General features: G+C 36.7%; 1 protein-coding gene across 7 annotated transcripts in view; it reads left to right on the top strand.

The window, feature by feature from the left end:
* The window catches only part of ARMC2 (armadillo repeat containing 2), a 68,574-nt gene that overhangs the window by 16,499 nt on the left and 33,319 nt on the right, over positions 1–18,756 (top strand). For all 7 annotated transcript variants that reach the window (XR_015708900.1, XR_015708901.1, XM_087777130.1 and 4 more), the window contains 5 exons: positions 7,146–7,216; positions 11,006–11,098; positions 14,039–14,214; positions 15,526–15,628; positions 18,160–18,380. Coding sequence is in view for 5 of the 7 variants with exons in the window: in XM_087777130.1 (XP_087633256.1) it covers positions 7,146–7,216; positions 11,006–11,098; positions 14,039–14,214; positions 15,526–15,628; positions 18,160–18,380 (664 nt within the window). In the remaining 2 variants the exon portion in view is untranslated. The remainder of the gene's footprint in view (positions 1–7,145; positions 7,217–11,005; positions 11,099–14,038; positions 14,215–15,525; positions 15,629–18,159; positions 18,381–18,756) is intronic.

The raw sequence follows: 18,756 nt of genomic DNA, 5'->3' as shown, positions 1-18,756 counted from the left end.
TGTTGCTTTGGCAAAAATACTAGGTTGTTGTTTACGCTTCCTTTCAAAGTCTACAGAACAATGTCTTCTTATTAAAATCAGTAACTATGGTTTAGAGTTAGAACTCTTGTTTCCTGACCACTAAATGCTTATGGTGGAAGAATCACAGTAGCAGAGGGCTTATGTTCTAAATCAGTGGCTCCTAAGCATTGTGAAGCTGAACGTTGTCTGAGAAAATCAGTCGTAGTCTCTCTCACTTGCTCTAGCTCCACATGTGACTTCCCTTCTCTTTTGCCCTAGGGTTCTTGCACCACCTTGTCCCTTGCTGCTGACTCAGGGTCTGCTGCATCATCCTTCTTGCCCTGATTCCCGGGATCACCGTTAGTTCCTTTTAACTTTCTCTGGAGCTGCCATCCTTCTTCTTGAGACGAAGCTGCTGAGTCTGGCTGTGCCCTAATAAACTTGGTCTAGAGCCTTAGGTGTCTTTGCACCCTGCTCCCCAGTGCTCCTGCCAAGAGACCTGATAGGCAGTTCATGAGACCACAGTTCTGAATAATTTAGAAAAACGATAACTGTCAGTCAGTATATAAGCAACGCATTGGCTGATACACCAGAGGGTTGTGCAGGCATCCAGAGGGACCTCGACAGGCTGGAGAAACGGGTTGACAGGAACCTCGTGCAGTTTAACAAAGGCAAATGCAAAGTCCTGCACCTGGGGAGGAACAACCCCAGGCACCATATACACTGGGGGCAATCCAGCTGGGAGGCAGCATTGTGGAAAAAGACTTGGAGGCCCCAGTGGACACCAAGTTCATGGAACAGCTCAGGTTGGAAGGGACCTCAGTAGATCATCTGGTCCAATCTTTTGTGGAAAAGGGAGCCTAGATGAATTATCTAGCACCCTGCTCATTTGCATCTTGAAAACCTCCACCACACTTGGAGTGCTGGGTCCAGTTCTGGACTCCCCAGTGCAATAGAGATATGGAGCAGCTGGAGAGAGTGCAGCTACTAAGGTGATGAAGGGAGCCTTTCATATGAGGAAAGGCTGAGAGAGCTGGGACTCTTTAGTCTGGAGAAGAGAAGGCTTGGAAGGGGTCTTATCAACGTATATAAATGCCTGAAGGGAGGGTGCATTGTGACACCCTCATTAGTTGTGTGACAAGAGCTCTTTCTTCTCCCCTGTGACAGGCACTCAGAAGAGGAAAAACTAGTTATTTACCTGTGACTATTCTTTTTAGAGACTTACTGGTTGTTTATACTTTCACAACACATCCTTGCAGCTTTTCCCTTTGTAGCCCATATAGAATTTGGGAATCTTTGGTTGAAAGGAAAATACACAACTGCTTAAATAGCCAAATGATCCTCAGCAATAGAAGGCATGCCACCCTGGATACAGCTAGCATTAAAAATAAACCCAGATTACAGTCTAGATGTAGTCACACTCTGAACATACGTGTCAGTAACATCTCAAAGAACAGTCTTTCTAAATGGCATATCTGTTTCAGGATTACCCAGTCGGGGGGACTGAGCTCTGATCTAGTCTGAAAGAACACCTTTGTGCCTAGTAGTCCTTTCGATACATCTGGCTTGCCTGAGCAGGACCCCAGGACCTGCTTAGCATTGCTCTAAATCTGTTCTTCTTACCGCTTAGTGAAATGTCTTGATTTTTGGGTGTAAATACATCGTGTCTGGCTTTCCAATGCACACAACGTATGTTTGTAACATCAGATGTTCAGTGCTTGTATTTATGTATAAACAGTCTGCATCTTTTACTTATTGCAGTGCCTAGGCTGTTTTTAGAGCCTTGTGAAAAGTTAGAAATTGCTGTCCTAGATGTTTGAAGACATGAAAACATCGATATATCAAGGATCCAAAATGAAATTTTTAAAAATTTGAGTCATAGTTTTGGGTTTTAAATTAACGAGAAGAAAGGAAGTTTGTGGGGGCTGAAGGGTGTGGAATGAAGGAAAATCCATTAGGGAAGAATTGAGTGACTATTGGGGGAGAATGGAAGAAAAAAGAAGAGGGGGAGAATGCATCAGGGTGAAAAACAGGAAGGCAGAAACTGAAGGAGACCTGCAGGCAGGGCACCCCAACAGCACCCTCTATTTGCTGGAGGCATCTAAGAAGCTTTTTGGTCACTGTTAGAAGACAGTGAGCAAGGTGGACTTGCAGTGACCTATTATGGCTTTTGTATATTTTTGTTACATAAATGGCTAGTGTATTTTTAGATTAAGTAGAACTGGTTTTGTTTACCTTGTCAAAATAAAGACAAAAAATAAAAGGGCTCTAAGGACAAACAATGAAATTATCAGGGGCTTAGATTTGCTTACGAGGAAGGAACTTAGAAGACTAGAACTGTGGTTCTATAGATACAGAAGATGCTCTGCAGATATAGATGTGTAGAAATTGTATGCTCATAATTACAGTTTTCTGACTTAAGAAAAAGGGCATCAACGAAATAAAGGGAAATTGAGAGGCAATAAACTCAAATGCCTTAGAAATTTATTTAAAAATAAACTGAATCCCTGCCCCAGCTAAATATTACTTTACTTTAGAAAATGCTACTAGAAGTTAGCAATGAGACCAACATTTTATTGAGAGCACATGGATGATAGATCTTTCACATGGCGGCAACACAGACTAAAGCTTCTTAATCAGGAAGGAACTTCTGAAGAGGGTTTTTTGTGAGTGTCTGTACTTACCAGTCTTATGTCGTCTTCTGATACACTAAAAAGATGTAGTTCGAGACAAGCTTTTGGACTAACTAGACCATGTTCTGTTTCATATTTTTATAAAATGTATGTAAACATATGTTCTATAAATTTGAGTATTATGGTAGCTTACGCAGGTGATGCCTTCAGAAGGCAGTGTGCTGTGTGTTTTTCCAAGCTATCTTCCAAGTTACCTTTTCTGGTTTAAATGTTGCTGATATTTGAGATTTACTACTATTTCGAAAGCTTTGTGTGGAGCTGACTGAGAGAAAATGGTGTTTTGTTAGTCAGTCTCCATAAAGTCCTTGGATGTTAAGCCTACTATTGCTTCTATTTCTGTCGATGGAACCAGTTTGGTTCTTCTGATGTCTTCAACCACTCGCAATCCCAAAGGAGTTGCCTTAAGCAGTCATGTAGAATTCGCCAACAAAAGATACCTATAAATACAAAGTTAAGGGTGCTCTGCAGAATCTTGTTATCTCCCAGATCACAAAGTTGGTAATTCCTTTTCATTTCCTTGTTTAAAAATGGAAAATAAATGTATTTCCAGACACCAGCTAGTGTCTACTGCGTATGGCTTCCTCACAGCATTTACTCAAGGCATGCTATGCACTGTCTGCATGTGAGTAGGCCACTGCCTTTGTAAGACTGTTCAGATTCTGGTTTATGTGGGATAGTCCCAATTCCTGTCTCTACTTCAAGAGAGAGAGTCCACAGATTCAGTTTATATGGGTGCAAGAGCAGAGGCTCATAATCTCTGGAGGAGCAAAGTCATGTGAGATCTTGGCACGTAGAAGCAGATAGCATGGGGCTTATGGCCTTTTCCATAACCACTGCCCTTATCTCTTGTTCATTCCCTGTTACTTGTACTCTTCTCTTTGAAAACTAACCCTCATATTCTTCATCCCTTATTGCACTATCTCAGTTACTGTGCTCCTCTGTTCTTCTCCCACTTCCATGTTTTCTAGTTTTGCCTCCCAAAGTTGTAAGAATATGTAGGCGTTACAAGAACCTTACCATGAGGAGAGGAGAGGGTAGTGTCTAGAGGTAATGCCTTCAAGTTCAACAATTCAGAAAAGATGATCATGTTCTCTTTTCTTTCTAGTTAAGCTTTGCTACCTCACTGATCAAAGGTGCTTGTTGGAGACAATTCTGTAGAGAAGCATTAACTTGTTAGTATCAGGCTCTGTGTCCCTCTTAACTAGTAACTAAATAATCACTAGGGCACCAGGGCTACATCTGTACTAATAATTAATAAAAATTAAACAAAGGAGTTAGTCTCTGGCTTGGTGGCCAACTGCTGTGTCACGGGTTATGTTAATACAATGAAAGTATTTTTAACCCCCTCCCTCCCACACACAAGGTATCAGCTGGGAATGTCCCTACCTCTGCTTGTCTGTGCCCTGTGCCCAGGCATTTGTCAAAGAAAGTACTACCTTTCTTGGGCCAAAACTGTGGCAGGGACCATGCTAAGGGTCTAACTGCGTGGAAAGGTGTGGCCCAAAATTCAGGTCCATTGCCAGACTCTGTTTTACAAGTAAAGAGGTAGCCAGATTCTCAGATGTTTAAGGCTCTGCAGTATGAGGAAAGAGCCCAAGCGCTATTCCTCTATTGGGATCTTACGCTCATGTTTGTGAATCAGACCTTGCTGTTGTGTGCAGCTTCTTTGGAGAGAACTAGCCCAATTCTTTGCTTCTGGGATGCAGTTCTTAGAAGTGTAGTTTTCCATGGAATACCACTGAAGGTGAGAGTTTGCAGATTTACCATTAACAAGAGGCTTATGGCAAGAACAAGCAAGTAAACATCTAAACATGCAGAGTTTCTGAATAAATGCTGCTTTCACTTAATTATGCATTCTTTCACCAGGGGAAAGTACTGAACACACTACTGCAATGCTGGCTCACCCTTCCTTTTGGAAGTCCTCATAGTCTGTGTACATTCAAGAAAGCAGTGTTCCTCATAGGGGCTACTATGAGCTCCCTTATATGAGAGGGATAGAGATGATCCAGTTGCCAAGTTCTTTTTTCCTCTGTAAATCATCAGAGCCTCTGTCAGTTGATTTCTTGATGAGTCCCTTATCAGATGATCAGATTTCTGCCAATTGACTTTGTTTCCAAGGCAACCACTCTCTTGACAAGCCAGTTCCCTTCAATAGTAGGTAACTTATTTTTTAGAGTAGGTTGATTACATTTTAACTGCATAGTTCTTAACAAGATATTGCTGCTTAAGTTTCAGCCCTACATGAAAGTGAAAAGATAACAAAGAAGCAAAAGTCTCTGTAACTAAAATGGAGTTGGCAGCATCATAAAGATACATAAAGGGATTTTATAGTCTCTCACAAAATGCATAAATTGTACATACTCCCTAAAGATAAGCCTGCCCACCAGTCATTCTCATTTATGTACATATTCAGTGTATTCTTTTTCTGAAAATAATGAGAGTTCCAGTTAAGCTGTTTAACTTATGAGGATGTTTCCCAAAAGTACAGATAGTTGTGTGAATACCAGCAGTACAGCAATGTGCTTTCCTACTTGTGTAGGTCTCTAAACTGATTGATACTGGTGTTTAAGAAATCGTAGGTTCCAACCAAATTTTTTTTTACATGGTTCAGACTTTGACATGGTCTTAGCCTGCATCTCGCATATGTGCTGTTTCTATCTGATAAGCGTGCAGGTTACCACATCCTTTGCTTCAGTGTCTTTTCCATTCAGCTGCTTTTGTTTCCTACAAAACTTCTAGGATTGTCTTTGTTGAGGTTTCCTGGATTCATCGTGTGGATTTACATTTTAGGGGAAGAGGCACAGACAGGATATAGTTACAAAACTCTTTTTCTGAGGCAAGCAAACTCAAACATCCATATTCATACAGGCAGATAGCGTCAGGTTATAGTCTTGATTTCAGGAATGGCTGAACCTTGTAGAATCCTTTCTTAAACTTTAAAAATTTGTAGGACAGGGTATTCGCATAAATGGAACCAAACTTTAATTTCTGTTAATACACTGAACTTTATTTAATGTGTGCTGTAGAAACCCTCTTTCTTACAGGTGCCAGTCTATTTTATAGTAGAGATGCAAGCAGTTGTCTAATTATTTTTTTTTAATTTTTTATTTTTAAACATTGCTTCCCCAGGGGAGTAGGACTTGCTGTATATGCACTGAAAAAATTTCAAGATAGTTTGTGTAAGCATTTGGATTTTGGAGCACTTAAATTCTCATGCCGTAAAAAGAGAGCATTATTCACTGTTAGCCATAATGAAGCAGGTGTTCGTTCCTCTGTAATGTGATTGCTTGGGAAATTTTTGACTGATCACAGTGAGCTATCCAGTCCCTTTTGTAGGGAAGTGATCTTACAAGAGCTTTGTCTTTTACTCTGTCTCCATCTGTTGATAGGATGACTTACATCTTCTGTCTGGACTGGCAGACAGGATTTAGGCACCAGTCCAGCAAACCACTTAAACAACAGTTTACCTTTAAGCCTTATAGGAACTGAATTAACATGTTAAAAAAAAAAAAAAATTGAAGTAACATTGCTAACACACTACTGTTATCTTTAGAAGGAAATTTAGGAGATTAGGTTGTATTGGTACATGAACTATAAATGGAATAAGAAGTGTTAAATTAAACATACACTGAGAATAGAAAACGTAGATCAAGACCTTTGTCTTTAGTACAGAATTTAAAGGAGGAAAGATTCCTGTTTAATAGCAAAGAGAATCTGTACCTTGTATATTTCTTCTAGATCAGTGCTGCTTGAGTGTGTAGTTAGGCAAACAGAATAGATTTATCACAGATGTATGTAGTAGTTTCCTCTGGCCAAAAAACCACTAATCGTACAATCAGCAGGAATTACGGCGTTACTCACTGTTGCTTTACAAAGAAATAGCAACATACGTATTTCTTGTACTAACAGAACTAGTGACCACTACGCAGTTAGCAGTAGTTCACAGGCAGACCTGGAAATTCTAATATTTACATTGAAGGTTACTAAAGTGTTTGTTTCTTTGAAAATTCTTTTCATTAGATCTTTTAAAAGTGTTAAATCTGTCAGAAGAAATCACTGTCCTTGTGAATGGATGAACTTGCAGTTTTAAGCTAGTTGAGTTTATATTCAGTTAATGAAACTGATGATAAAATAAAAAATGGCTCTTTCTGAGTTTAGTTTGGTTCAGCTTTCAGTTTTATTGTACAAGTGGAAATACTTGAGGTTTTGTGTTCCATAATGGTGACCTCTTGTGGTGTAAATATGTCAGTGTTTCTGAAGGAGCTCTCTGTAATATATACTGGAGGAAGTATATGTCATTTTCAATGAGCAGATAGGCTACTAACTTAGTAAAATAACTTATCTTTTCCAATTAGTTATTAATATGCAGATCTCATACTGAGTGCATGTGAAGAAAGAAGCATTTTGAGCATTGTATTCTGATATACTTTGTGTCTATACTGTATCTTTTAGTGACCAGATGAAAAAGCCTGGCACAAGTTCATCACGGCCAAGGAGTACAGGCTGGAAGAGAAGAGTAACAGGTACTTGATAAGGCATTTCAATCTCCAGTCAAAAAATGTGGAATACAGTCAAATAGAAATAATCTAATTTTTGTGATTTGAAGATCTTTTTTATTCACTGAACAATATGTTTGGTTTTCTAGATGTATTGATTTTTTTTTTACTGTTGTTGGTTAAGAGAAACAATATTCAAGAGATCTTCACTCTAAAAATCTGTTGATATTTTCTCTCTTGTTTTTCCCATATGTAGGCTTAAGAATTTGCCAATCCATTAACACCTTGTTTGCCCATCACTTTTTATAAACTGGCATAGTTGCACAGAAACTAATAAAGTTATGCCAAGCTATATTAGCTGAAGATACAGATTCTGGATTGCCCTGTAGGGATGCATTTTGCTAATTTTACATAACAGATTTTAATTAATATTTCCTCATAGCTGGCACGTTTCATACATGGCAAGTGCATATTTGAGAGTCTGGTATGGAAACCTGAAGTTTTTACTCCGCTATTATTATGCTTTATTCCTGTTTTTCTAGAATTCAGAAGGTGCATTATTATGGATCATTCTGGCGAAGGCTGTAATGTGCTCTGCTTTCATTTCCTTCAGAGGAGCTGAGAGTATTTACCATGCCATGGGAGTTAATATTCTGTGGGGCTGTATTTTTTCTGTTTATAAGCCATTTAATTTATTTGTCTGATTTTATTGGTGCTCTTGAAAAAATCATGTGTGTTATTAGGATTGTTTCTTTTTATATCTACTTTTTTAACATTATGTAGCTTCCTTAGTTTGTGCATACTGCATCTTTAATCCCAGAATAAACAGTGGGATAGCAGTAGAAATTCTCAATCGTTTCTTCTCTATAGTGGGGTCCGGGGGGGAGTGTTCATTTACAGATTATTTATATTTTCTGATATGATTTGTGTTTATACTTTCACATTTTAGAGAGGAGGTAAACTATTTTAATATTGATATATTCGTAGCCACTCATTATTCCGTGAAAAGGCTAAACATGATAAGTCAGGCAGTACATAGCTTTTGAAAGCTCAGTGTTGCTAAGGCTCTTGTATTTACATGCTAAAACCAGCAACCAATAGACGTAGACTGATTAGCAATGGGGTTTTTTTGACCAGAATGCAAAGCTGTGGTTAAGACCTATGAAAAACTGAGGCAGCAAACTTCAACTTGCTGAATTCTTTTGCTTGAGTATTTTTGCTGTTGAATTGTGATTCGCTCAATTAGAAGGTTCAGGACAGCTTCTGCAATATTTTAAATACAACTAGTGCCATAACTTTTCATCAGCACCATAAAAATCTCCCAGGACTGAGACACACACAAGTTTACAATTTATTAATGTTGCTTTTCTTTATAACATGTATTTCCTGTTCGTTCTTACTGCTAGGATTAAAATTGTTTAGTAAAAGCTGATTATTTTTTTTTCCCCCTAGTTACAAGAGATATTTGTTTAAAAAAATTATGCCATTCTGACTTTTAGGTTGCTATATTTTTCTGATGAATGTGAAACAACTGCAGCAGAGTGGCACAAAAAATCAGTTCTTTTTGCTCCGCACTAAAAATTGAATGGCTTTGTTAATTTTTTTTCTAGTCAGAAATTTGGTCATATCTGCAGATGCATACATGAACTAGTCTATTTCTTGCTTAATAAAGTTAAGCATGTGTGTAGTTAGAAAGTCGGTCCCATCTTTCAGTTTAAGAGAGGTAGCTACAAATTGGAAAGAAAAGAAATAATTGAGTCAATATGTGGGTTTTGTGGCAGGAAGGAACAGTGCAAACTATTCTAGTGTTCTCATTTCAGCTGTGCTCTTACATTATCTGGAGCAGAACTTTCACTTCATTGCAAACGCTGCATGGTGTTTTATTAATTAAGCTACTCATCGATCTAAATAAGACTATTAACTTGTTTGATCTAGAAAATAAAAAGGTCTGCAAAATAAGTAATAATAATATTACCTAGTAACATGTACTTCTACTAATATGTATATATGCACACACCAACAAGATATAGTTATTGTAATAACATCCTTACCAGTGTATTACTTATGAAACAGCAGCATTTTTGTATAATCTGTTGAAATAGATAAAACTGATAGATTCATTCTGTGTAAAATATAGGTGGACAGTTGAAGTTAATACAGATACACAAAGAGTCTGGATTTTTTTTTTTTTTTAAAGAGCAGGCTTTTAAAATAGTCAGCAGGTTTTTAATTGTGTCACTGTTCCAAGTAATGCTCAGTAGACAGTCATTTTTTTTAAGGTCTGAGATACTGTTCTCATGATGCAAACCTCTCAATATCAGTGTTCTCATGTAGTACAGTATTTTTTGTGTTTGATAATGATTATGTTAAGAATTTACAGTATCATTTAAATGCAAAAGCTAGTAATGAACAGTAGGAGACACTTTCTGACAAATACGTCACTTAAAAAAAAGTATATATTCTAGTCTTAATGGCTTTCTTCATGTTATTTAGTGGAGTTGTGTGACTTTTATTTCCCTATTTAAGAAAAAAAAATAGAAACAACAAACCAAGCCCCATCTTTATAACGACAACTTTGGTTGCCTGCAAGATAAGGAGTATAACCTAATCTTGAACTCCAAAAATATACCTACATGCACCTTGTAAGCAATTCTTAGAGCCTTTAAAACTCAAGTTGCGCGTGGAAGCTCTGGCTCTCCAGCTGTAGTGCCAATGGTCACGACCAGAATTCTGTCGCTTCACGTAGTGCCAGGTGAATGTGAAAAGGATGCTCAGCAAGTTGGAATGATTCCCAGTGATATTGCATCCATATGAAAGTCAGTCCTGGAATCCATTTTTTAATAAACCCTGTTTCACCAACTCCCTTGTCCAATATGAAAACAGATCCATGCTCCCAGTCTTGTTTCCAGAAGAATTCCAGACCACTGATTTTTTTTGGTCTACTATTTTTTAACTTGATGTCTGCTGATAGACTTTTTTTGTCTTTTCTTGTTGAAGCAAAGTATAAAAAAAGCTGAAATATTATCTTAAATTTCTCTTTGTGAAGTGGATAAGGTTTCTGATACTGAACAGTAGCTCTTTCTCAGTCACTGTGGAGGAAATTGGTTGAGGGTGGCCAAGAAAACTGGGAGTTGGTTGCCTTCACGGTTTCTGACATGTTCATTGGAGGCAAAACATCTTTCAGATACCTGTAGTTTGCTATTCATTTCCCAAGATGCTGTGTGAGAAATTGTGTAACGTAACAAAGAACAGGAGGGAAACACGCATTTTACAAAAATTTAGTTGAGAAGTTCTCAAAACTAATTGCATAAAGTGGTTAGAACTGCTAACAGGATGTAATAACTAACAAGACTATTTTTCCATAACTGACCAAAGAGTCAGTTAACCAAGCTTAGTGTAATATTGTGCATGTGTTCTAGATAAAATATTACAATCATGGAGGATTGTCTGCAGCATGGATATTTTTTAACACAGAATAAGCTGTCACGTGGACACAGAGCTGAAAAATAGTACAACGTTGATGTAAAAGTAGTCGTTAAAGTAGTGATCAAATGAAACATTAATGACAGCAAACAAAACAATATCTGACTTCACATATCAAAACATTTATCCATCTAGTTTTGTTTCAAACTTTTGTTTTTGAGAAAATGTAAATAAAAACAAAAGCTTGAATAGGTAGAATAACCCAGAATATAGCAAAATGTGACATTTTTAGATTTTTTTTTGACTGATGAATAAAGTATTTGTAGTTATTTATTTGTGCAGAAGTTGAAACCTTCACTGAATATGTGCTTTTTTTTTGAATGTATTTTGAAGACTTAGAGGATGAAACAAGAATAAACGAATCAGAAGAGGAAGAAATCTTTTGGCATATAAAGATTCTACCAATTCTCCATGAACTGGAAAAAGGTGGGTAACAGTGTTCTTGAAAGGGTGTATTTTCTGTACTATTTCCTGTAGGAAACATGGGACTCATTTGTGTTTACTACAACAGAATACCAGTAGTTGGACTATGTAGCCTTTTATGCTTTCATATGTTCAGTGACTTTGCAGTATAAAACTGGCCTGGGCAACTGTCTCGAGGTGGCCGTGTTTGAGCAGGGAGGTCGGACCAGATGACTTCTAGAAGTCCCTTCCAACCTTAACCATTCTGAGATCCTGTAAAAAAAATACTGGTTTAGAGGAGATCTTGTCTGATTAAATTACCTTATTTTAGACAACATAGCTCTGCCAGCTTAGCAGTCAGTGATGAGGTAATAATTTTAAGAATAAAGTACTGCACAGATTCACTGTTTTAAGCATAGACTGTATTAAAGGTCTCAATTTTAGGAAATGAAGGAATTCTTAATGAAAATTTGTGTTTGTGCTTGAAGTGTTAGATGCCTCAGAAAAGTATGTAATGGCCCAGAATACTGAAGCAAAATTGAATAAATTAAGTATGGCTTGAGAGATTGAACTCTGAAATCCATTTTAATGTTTCATTCAAAAGGTTGTTTAGTTGCCTTCTATAGACATTGTATTTATTTGAATGGTGTGAATATACAAAGTAGATTTGTTTTTACAAGTGGTTAAAAGTGAGTGTCAAATTAGGGCATTGATTCTGTTTTACGGGATCTTTTGCAGTGTTCATTATAGCATGGTACAGATTAGATTTTTTTTTTTTTGCATAATTTTGCAGATGTTGATGAGTATGAAACACCTGTACAGTACTGAGTGATTCCCAAAATATATCATTATTTAAAAAAGACAGGATTCTCATTCCCACATCTATCATTGATGTGTAGAAAAACAGTGATCAGGAAATTTGAAAACAGCTATACAACTTTACATTTTCCTTGCTTCATGCTGAGAGTGTCAAATATGAGCCACTGAGTTAAAGTTTTGCATAGTGAGATGTTCCTTATGAGTAAGCAAAATATTATTTAGAGGTAAAATCTAATCATGTCTTTACCTTGTCATGAATGTAACTAAGGAAAATCAATTTTCATGCCCCTTTTCCTCAGTCTTTACTTGATTTGGTTAGTGTGTTGGGATTTTTTTAGCTTTTTAAAAAACTTGATTATAGCTTAGTTTTTCTAATAATAGATGAAATTATGTAATGATACTTTCTCACTAGCTGATTGAATGTAGTACTATAAAAACCTTCAAGTTAAGAGTTTTGCTGCTTCTTGACTGTTCCCACAGATTGTAACTGAATTGCATCATTGCCTCCTGCAGCTGCATGTTGTATTGCTTTATTTAGGCTGTTTACTGCACAATTGCAGTTTTTCCTATCAAAATGAATATTAGAATTCCATAATTTTAATGTTTTGAATAGGTCTGTTGGTAATGCAATATTTTTAAATTTTGTGTGCAGTCACTTGCTTCATACCTTTCAGCTAATTCCCTGCACATGCATTTAGGTCACATTTAGGTTTTTATGTATTAATAGAAAAGCCTTTTTCTTCCCCTTTCTCCCTCAAAAATATTTGCAGAAAACTTTCCATTCAAAAACAAATCTGAAGTTTAACCTGGAACTTAATTATTGTCTAAAATCTTATGAATATCATGCGCTTGAAATGATTGTTATATGACAGAAACAAATAGAACCTCAAAGTCTCTTTTTGTAGAGGAACAAATACTTTATTTTGTTACATTCCAGTACTCAAGAGGATAGGCTTCAAAAATGCCCCATGGGATGAGTGATGAATAGTTTTTGTTGTTGTTAATTTTGATGAAATGGAGTGGAGACCTTTCAGTTTTGGTTCCTTGCCACTCCTGTTTCACTGCTTACTGGAGCAGAGGGTTTAGAATCATGCTAAATTTTGTTAAATTTTCTGTCACGATGGGAGTAGAAATGGAATAGTCATTGCTCTTCCGTGATTATGATGACTACAAATTGAGAGCTTCCAGGCACTGCTGAGCATGAGAGGTGGGTCCTTGGATCTGCCTACAGGTTTGGGGCCTTAGATACAATGTTTATTGTTGTAATTTCCTGTCCATATATATATTTTATCACAAGTGCTTTGCCTCCTTGAATATGACTCTATTTCAGCTATGAAGTACATCCTGAGTAAATGCAGAGTTTACACAGGCAGTTTAAGTGGGTTTATATGGTGCTTTATTAGTGTCATCTTATAGACAAAAGCAGATGTAAGAAAAGAAAAAAAAAAAAACAACCTTCACTCTTGAATTTTAAAAACAGGCAAGACTTTTCCTTTTCCCTCTAAAGTAAACATGTACATGATTCCATTGTGTTGAGACGCAGATTTTGGAATATTTTACTGCAGGTTTTATTTTTGTATTTTTTAAATACTGTATGAGGGACTTAGGTTAGGAGGTAGATGACTTTTTTGTCAATAGGCCAACGGTCCAACCAATTATATCTTGCACCTCTACTATGCATTGGAGAGTTCTAATGAGTTTTTACATTCACTTGTTCTTAATCCCAGCAAGGTTTGATATATTAGGTTATGTATATGGGCAGAAAAATATTCCTTAACTGTCTCTTTTTCACACGTAATGTTTGGTGGAGCTCTTTCAAGAATATATTCAAATTTGCAGTTTCCCGGTAGACGTTTGGTCAATCTGACTATTAAGCATTAAAGGTGAGTTTCATTTTAGCTTTAGGTATTATTTTAGCTCTGTGACTTCTTAGCTTGAGTCTCTTCTTTTGGAAAGAGCAGAATAAAACTGTTTCTGAGGATCACGTTATCATTTTAAGAGATTTATTTGGCGTCGTATTTTTGTTGTCATGCAACCCATTTTTTATTTTGCTCTCTTGTGTCTTTGTCTATTGAGATGCTCTGGAAAAGGTGGCACTGATAATTATTTTTTATTTTTCTCTCCCTTCCCGCCCCCTTCATGTAGAAGACAATATAGAAAATCTTTGTCTGGCTTGCACCAAGCTCTATCAAGCCTTGAATGAAGGAAATATGCTTGGAAAAAGATTTAAAAGAAGAAGTGTGCTTCTGAAGACGTTATATAAACTTGTAGACATTGATTCAGATCCACTTTGCCTGAAGCTGGCAAAGATTATTCTGTCTGTAAGTGTTTTAAAATGCTGTTTGGTAGAATGTGAAGCTCAAAATCGTGAATTACAACTTGCATTTAATTTTTCATTTCATACTTTTAAACTGTGTCTAAACTAACCCTTTCCTCAGCACAGTTTCTTGCCATATGGATACTAGTCTCCCATTCATCCAGATCAGCACTTGTTGGAGCCTGTTTTTTGCAGAGGAATTACATCTGGGGGAGGAAGGAGGGACACAAAATAGGATAGCTGGTGTATGATGGCAGGAATATTGCTTAGGCGTGGAAGAGAGACAGTGTCCTAAGCTGGGATACACACGCAGGAATTTAAACAAAACAATAATTTAAAAAATTACACATGGAAATGAAGCTTAGTTTTTGGATAATACCTTGGCCTTATTAAACACCTTTATCTGAAAATACCAAAACAGGGTTTTTTTTTGGTAAGTGAGTAAGTGTAATTATCTCTTTCTGTAGTATTGCCAGTTAAAACTCTCAAGTTGGTGCTTTTGAACCTATTGATTCAGCTTCTACTAAGTATGTGTGGACAGTCACTGGTGCAAGGATACCAGCTAGCATTGTGTTGTAGATATTTTAGTAATTTGTGTGTGTGTGTGTGTGTGTGTGTGTTGTGGGGAGGGTGTTCTCCTTTAAGGTAGCGTGTGTTATTTTAATCAGAAGATATAATTATGTATTCAGATACTACATAGATGTTAAGTGGTGCTTATAAAAAACAAGTTCTGTTGCAGACGTTTTGCTGTGGAATCTTTTAAAAATCATGAACAAGACAAGAATTTGAAATGTGGAGGAAAGGAAGAGATTTGTCATTGTATTTTTAACACTTTTACTTCTCCGTCATGATCTCTCAATGACCATTAGTACGTCATAAAATCTTGTCTTCTTGGTATTTGAGAATAACTTTCATTATGACATGTACTGTTGTACTGGAGTTCTTTGTGGTATGGCCGTAGATGCCAAACCAGTGAATCCTGTGCAGAATTTCTTTGTAAGAGTGAATTAGAGAAGAAAGCGTGCAAGTTATTGATATACTACCTGCAGAAAATACATAAAAAGGTTATATATCATCTGTTATTTTAAAGTCAGTCAGCACAGTTTGCTAAAAAGAGCTTAAACTAGCTGCATTTCAGAGTCCTTTAATTCTCCAAACTTTTCAGTTTGGCTCAGTGTGCTGTCAGGGTTTCAGCTGGAATTTAGTAGTTCTGTAAGAATACAAGTTTGCCAGTGTCTGAACTTGTAAAGTGTTATGGTGCATTTTTGTATGTAGATTTTAGTTGTGATTTTTATGTCTTTTACTTTCTTTGCAGATCAAAGTGGATGGAAAAAATCTTCTCAGTGTTTGCAAGCTTGCATTTAAAATTTGCAGGAATGAAAAAAATGATCACATCATTCAAAATGATAGCTTATTGGGTATGTATTCTGTTCTTGTGTACAAGTTAGATGTTGAAATTCAATACTTAGATTGATCATCTTTCAAGAAACGTTCTCAGAGTTAACTTAGTCACGCACTAAAAATTGCCTACTAGGTCAAACTAACGGTTCATCTAGTCCAGTATTCTGTGTCTAATGATGGCAATAGGGGATGCTGTTTAGGGAGAACATGGAAGCCTACATGTTTTCTGTGATCCATTTCCCCTGTACTACCACAGCATCCAGAATTGTTACATTTTATTAGGGACATTAGATGGTACATCCCTGCCTAATCTTTTTTAGTTTCTGTTTATAGATCTTTTGTTCATTAACTTTCTGATTCTGTCTGCCTCTACAATCTCATAGAGCAACAAGTTCCAAAAGTTCTCTGTCTGCTATTTTAAACCTGTCTACTTTTCATTATGCCCCTGCTTGTAGTTTTGCAGGATTTGCAAGAGTTTCTGCAGCCAGCTTACCCTCCACCTTCATGATGTTTTAAAATGCAGTCATATCGCATATCTCTGCCTTCTCTTCAGACTGAGGCATCTCAGCCTTATAGCTCTCTCTTTGAAAGGATATTGTGTCATTCTCTCAGTTGTTTTAGTAGCCCTTCTCTGTACCTTCTCCAACTCCAGTAGATCCTTCTTGAGATGTACAGAACAAAACTGTCTATAGAAATCAAGATGTGTCTGCACCAAATTTTATAGAAGCGAAATAGTGCTGTCTGTGTTGGCCATCATCAGGAAGGATATTGAGAACAATCACTGACTTTTTTAGCTGCTGCTGCTGCACATTGAGCCAGTGGTTTTGGGGAACTGACAGCAATCACTCTAAGGTGTCTGTCGTGATTGTAACTGTATTTGTGTCATACACACACACCTGGCAAATATGAGAAATATTAAGAAAATGACAGTGTATGAATGATACTCAGTATCAACTGATGGTCATTCCTTTCATTAAAACTTAATTATGTTTTATTAATGTAGGCCTTGACCTTGCAAGCATTTATTGCATGTGCATAAGTTAAAGCATCTGCTTAAATAGATGAGAGTATTCATGGTCTTAAAGTGTAGTGTGTGAGCGTTGTCAGAAGTAAAGACCAGATAAGCCTTTCCAGTAGTAAGACCAACAGGAAAGGGCTCAGAGAAGAGAGAACAGCTCAGATTGCTCAAGTGAATTTGGATACTGAAAACTACAGTTTTGTAGAGAGTAGCATCATAAAACAACCCAGACAAGTTGAGTGGCTATGTCTGCGTAAGCATTGTGGGTTTTTGCTCTCATTTCCGTCTTCACTCACTTTTCTTTCACTTGCTCTTCTTTCCCTGTATTTTAAAAACTAATGAAGGAAAAAAAGTTTTTAGTAGGGTTTTGTTTGTTTGTTCACTCTTTATGTTTTGGACCCACCTTATCCAAGCTGAAGACATGAACCTAGGTTGTCATCATAATCACCCAAATTCCTGTTGCAGTCACTGGGTTATAGTTTCAATTTCTTTTTCTTCCTCTGGCCCTGTGAACTATTTATGTGCAGTGAAGCAGCTCCAGTAGAAGAAATAAATTAACCGTTCATCCCAAAATAGACAACTACTGTTCAAGACCCTGTTTGATACCGAGCAGAGCAGGGACCTGAAACTGATTTCTCACATTGCCACAACCCAAGTGATTTAGCTGACCACTAGGCAGTTGGTGAGAGTTTGGGCAAGAGCATGGAGTGTGTGTACTTCATCCATATACACCCATATACTTGGAGAGAGTTTCAGCTTGAGTTGAGACAGAAAAAACTTTAGAAATCTCGTAAATTTAATGAGATGGGAAAATGTTTTTATTTATTCAACTGGATGGAACACAGGAAGCAGAAGTAAATATCAGTTTCAATAAGTTACTAGAAATTAAAAAGTATAAAATTAGTTAGGATTACTTATTTATTTAAGAGACACCCACCAAATTGAAGAATGTTTCAATTTGACTGTGAAAGATGCATTGGGCTTGTGCTAACAACTGTTAATTTTAACACTTCAGCTATCTGACAGTGGTAGCATAAAGCAAAACTTCTACAGTAACTTTACCTACATAAAAAGTAAATCTAAAAAGGCTATGAACAGACTTAAAATGTGAGATTTGAATTAGGCACCTGTGCTTTTTAGTGCTCCATTTGAGATGCTTTAAGACATTTGATTTTTAAGAAAATAGTGGGAATAAACCTCTTTAGAATGTCTCAAGTTCAGTACACAAAATTCCAGGCACACACAATCACCTTTCCAAATCTTGACTGAGGATTTCAATGATTACTGCTATGTGTTTACCACTGGTGCTCGTTCTTGAAGCCTGGGAGAACAAAAGTCAGGCCCATTCTCTTATTCATCAATAATTGTTTCTTGGTTTCAATCCAAATACCCAATTTTTCTAGCCCACTTATTAGAAACATAAGAGTTCAATCTGAGTTTTTTTCCCCAATTGTTAATCTCTTCAATGACCGGACTTTATCAAATATACATGTTAATAGTAGGCTTTCTGAATAATTATTTTCCTTTTAGATTGTTTGTTGGAGGTCCTGAGAACTGAAGATCTGCAAAAAAACAGCGAAGCTCTCCTGTATTGCATGGGAGCGATAAAATTCATGTCTGGAAATGCAGTACTCCTTAATGAAATGGTCAACAAAGGTGCTGTTGAAATGCTGCTGCAATTAATGAAGCAGATTAATAATATAAAAGAAAATGACACATATTTCTCCAACTTGGGCCATCTATTAGTCCAGGTTAGCGTTTACTTTTATTTCTAAAAGTACACACTTCAAGGGCAAATTAAAAATTTGATTAGAGGAGATAAGCTAACCCTGTGTGCCACTGACAGAGTTGTACCTATATTTAAGTAGACTTCTTTTTAAGAAGTTTCCATGAAGTTGTTCAGGACCTAAATTTAATTATCATAGCTATTTTTGTGTAGTCAATTTTAAAGGCTTTAGAAATTCTGAAGTTAATAAAAATATTTTTAGGTACCTAATAAAACCAGTTTCTTATTACTACTTCATGGTGCTGACAGTGTTCTGGATATTAGAGTAAACAGATAAAAATATGTTCCCTGTCTAAATTCTTTAAACTGAAATAATAAATACAAACTGGTTCTGCAATACT

The sequence above is a fragment of the Nipponia nippon genome, unplaced genomic scaffold, assembly GCF_047370975.1.
Source record: "Nipponia nippon isolate SJK-2023a ecotype South Korea unplaced genomic scaffold, ASM4737097v1 scaffold_4, whole genome shotgun sequence".
NCBI lineage: Eukaryota > Metazoa > Chordata > Aves > Pelecaniformes > Threskiornithidae > Nipponia > Nipponia nippon.
Note: the sequence above shows the minus strand (reverse complement) of the source record. Positions and strands in the feature narration are given on the sequence as shown.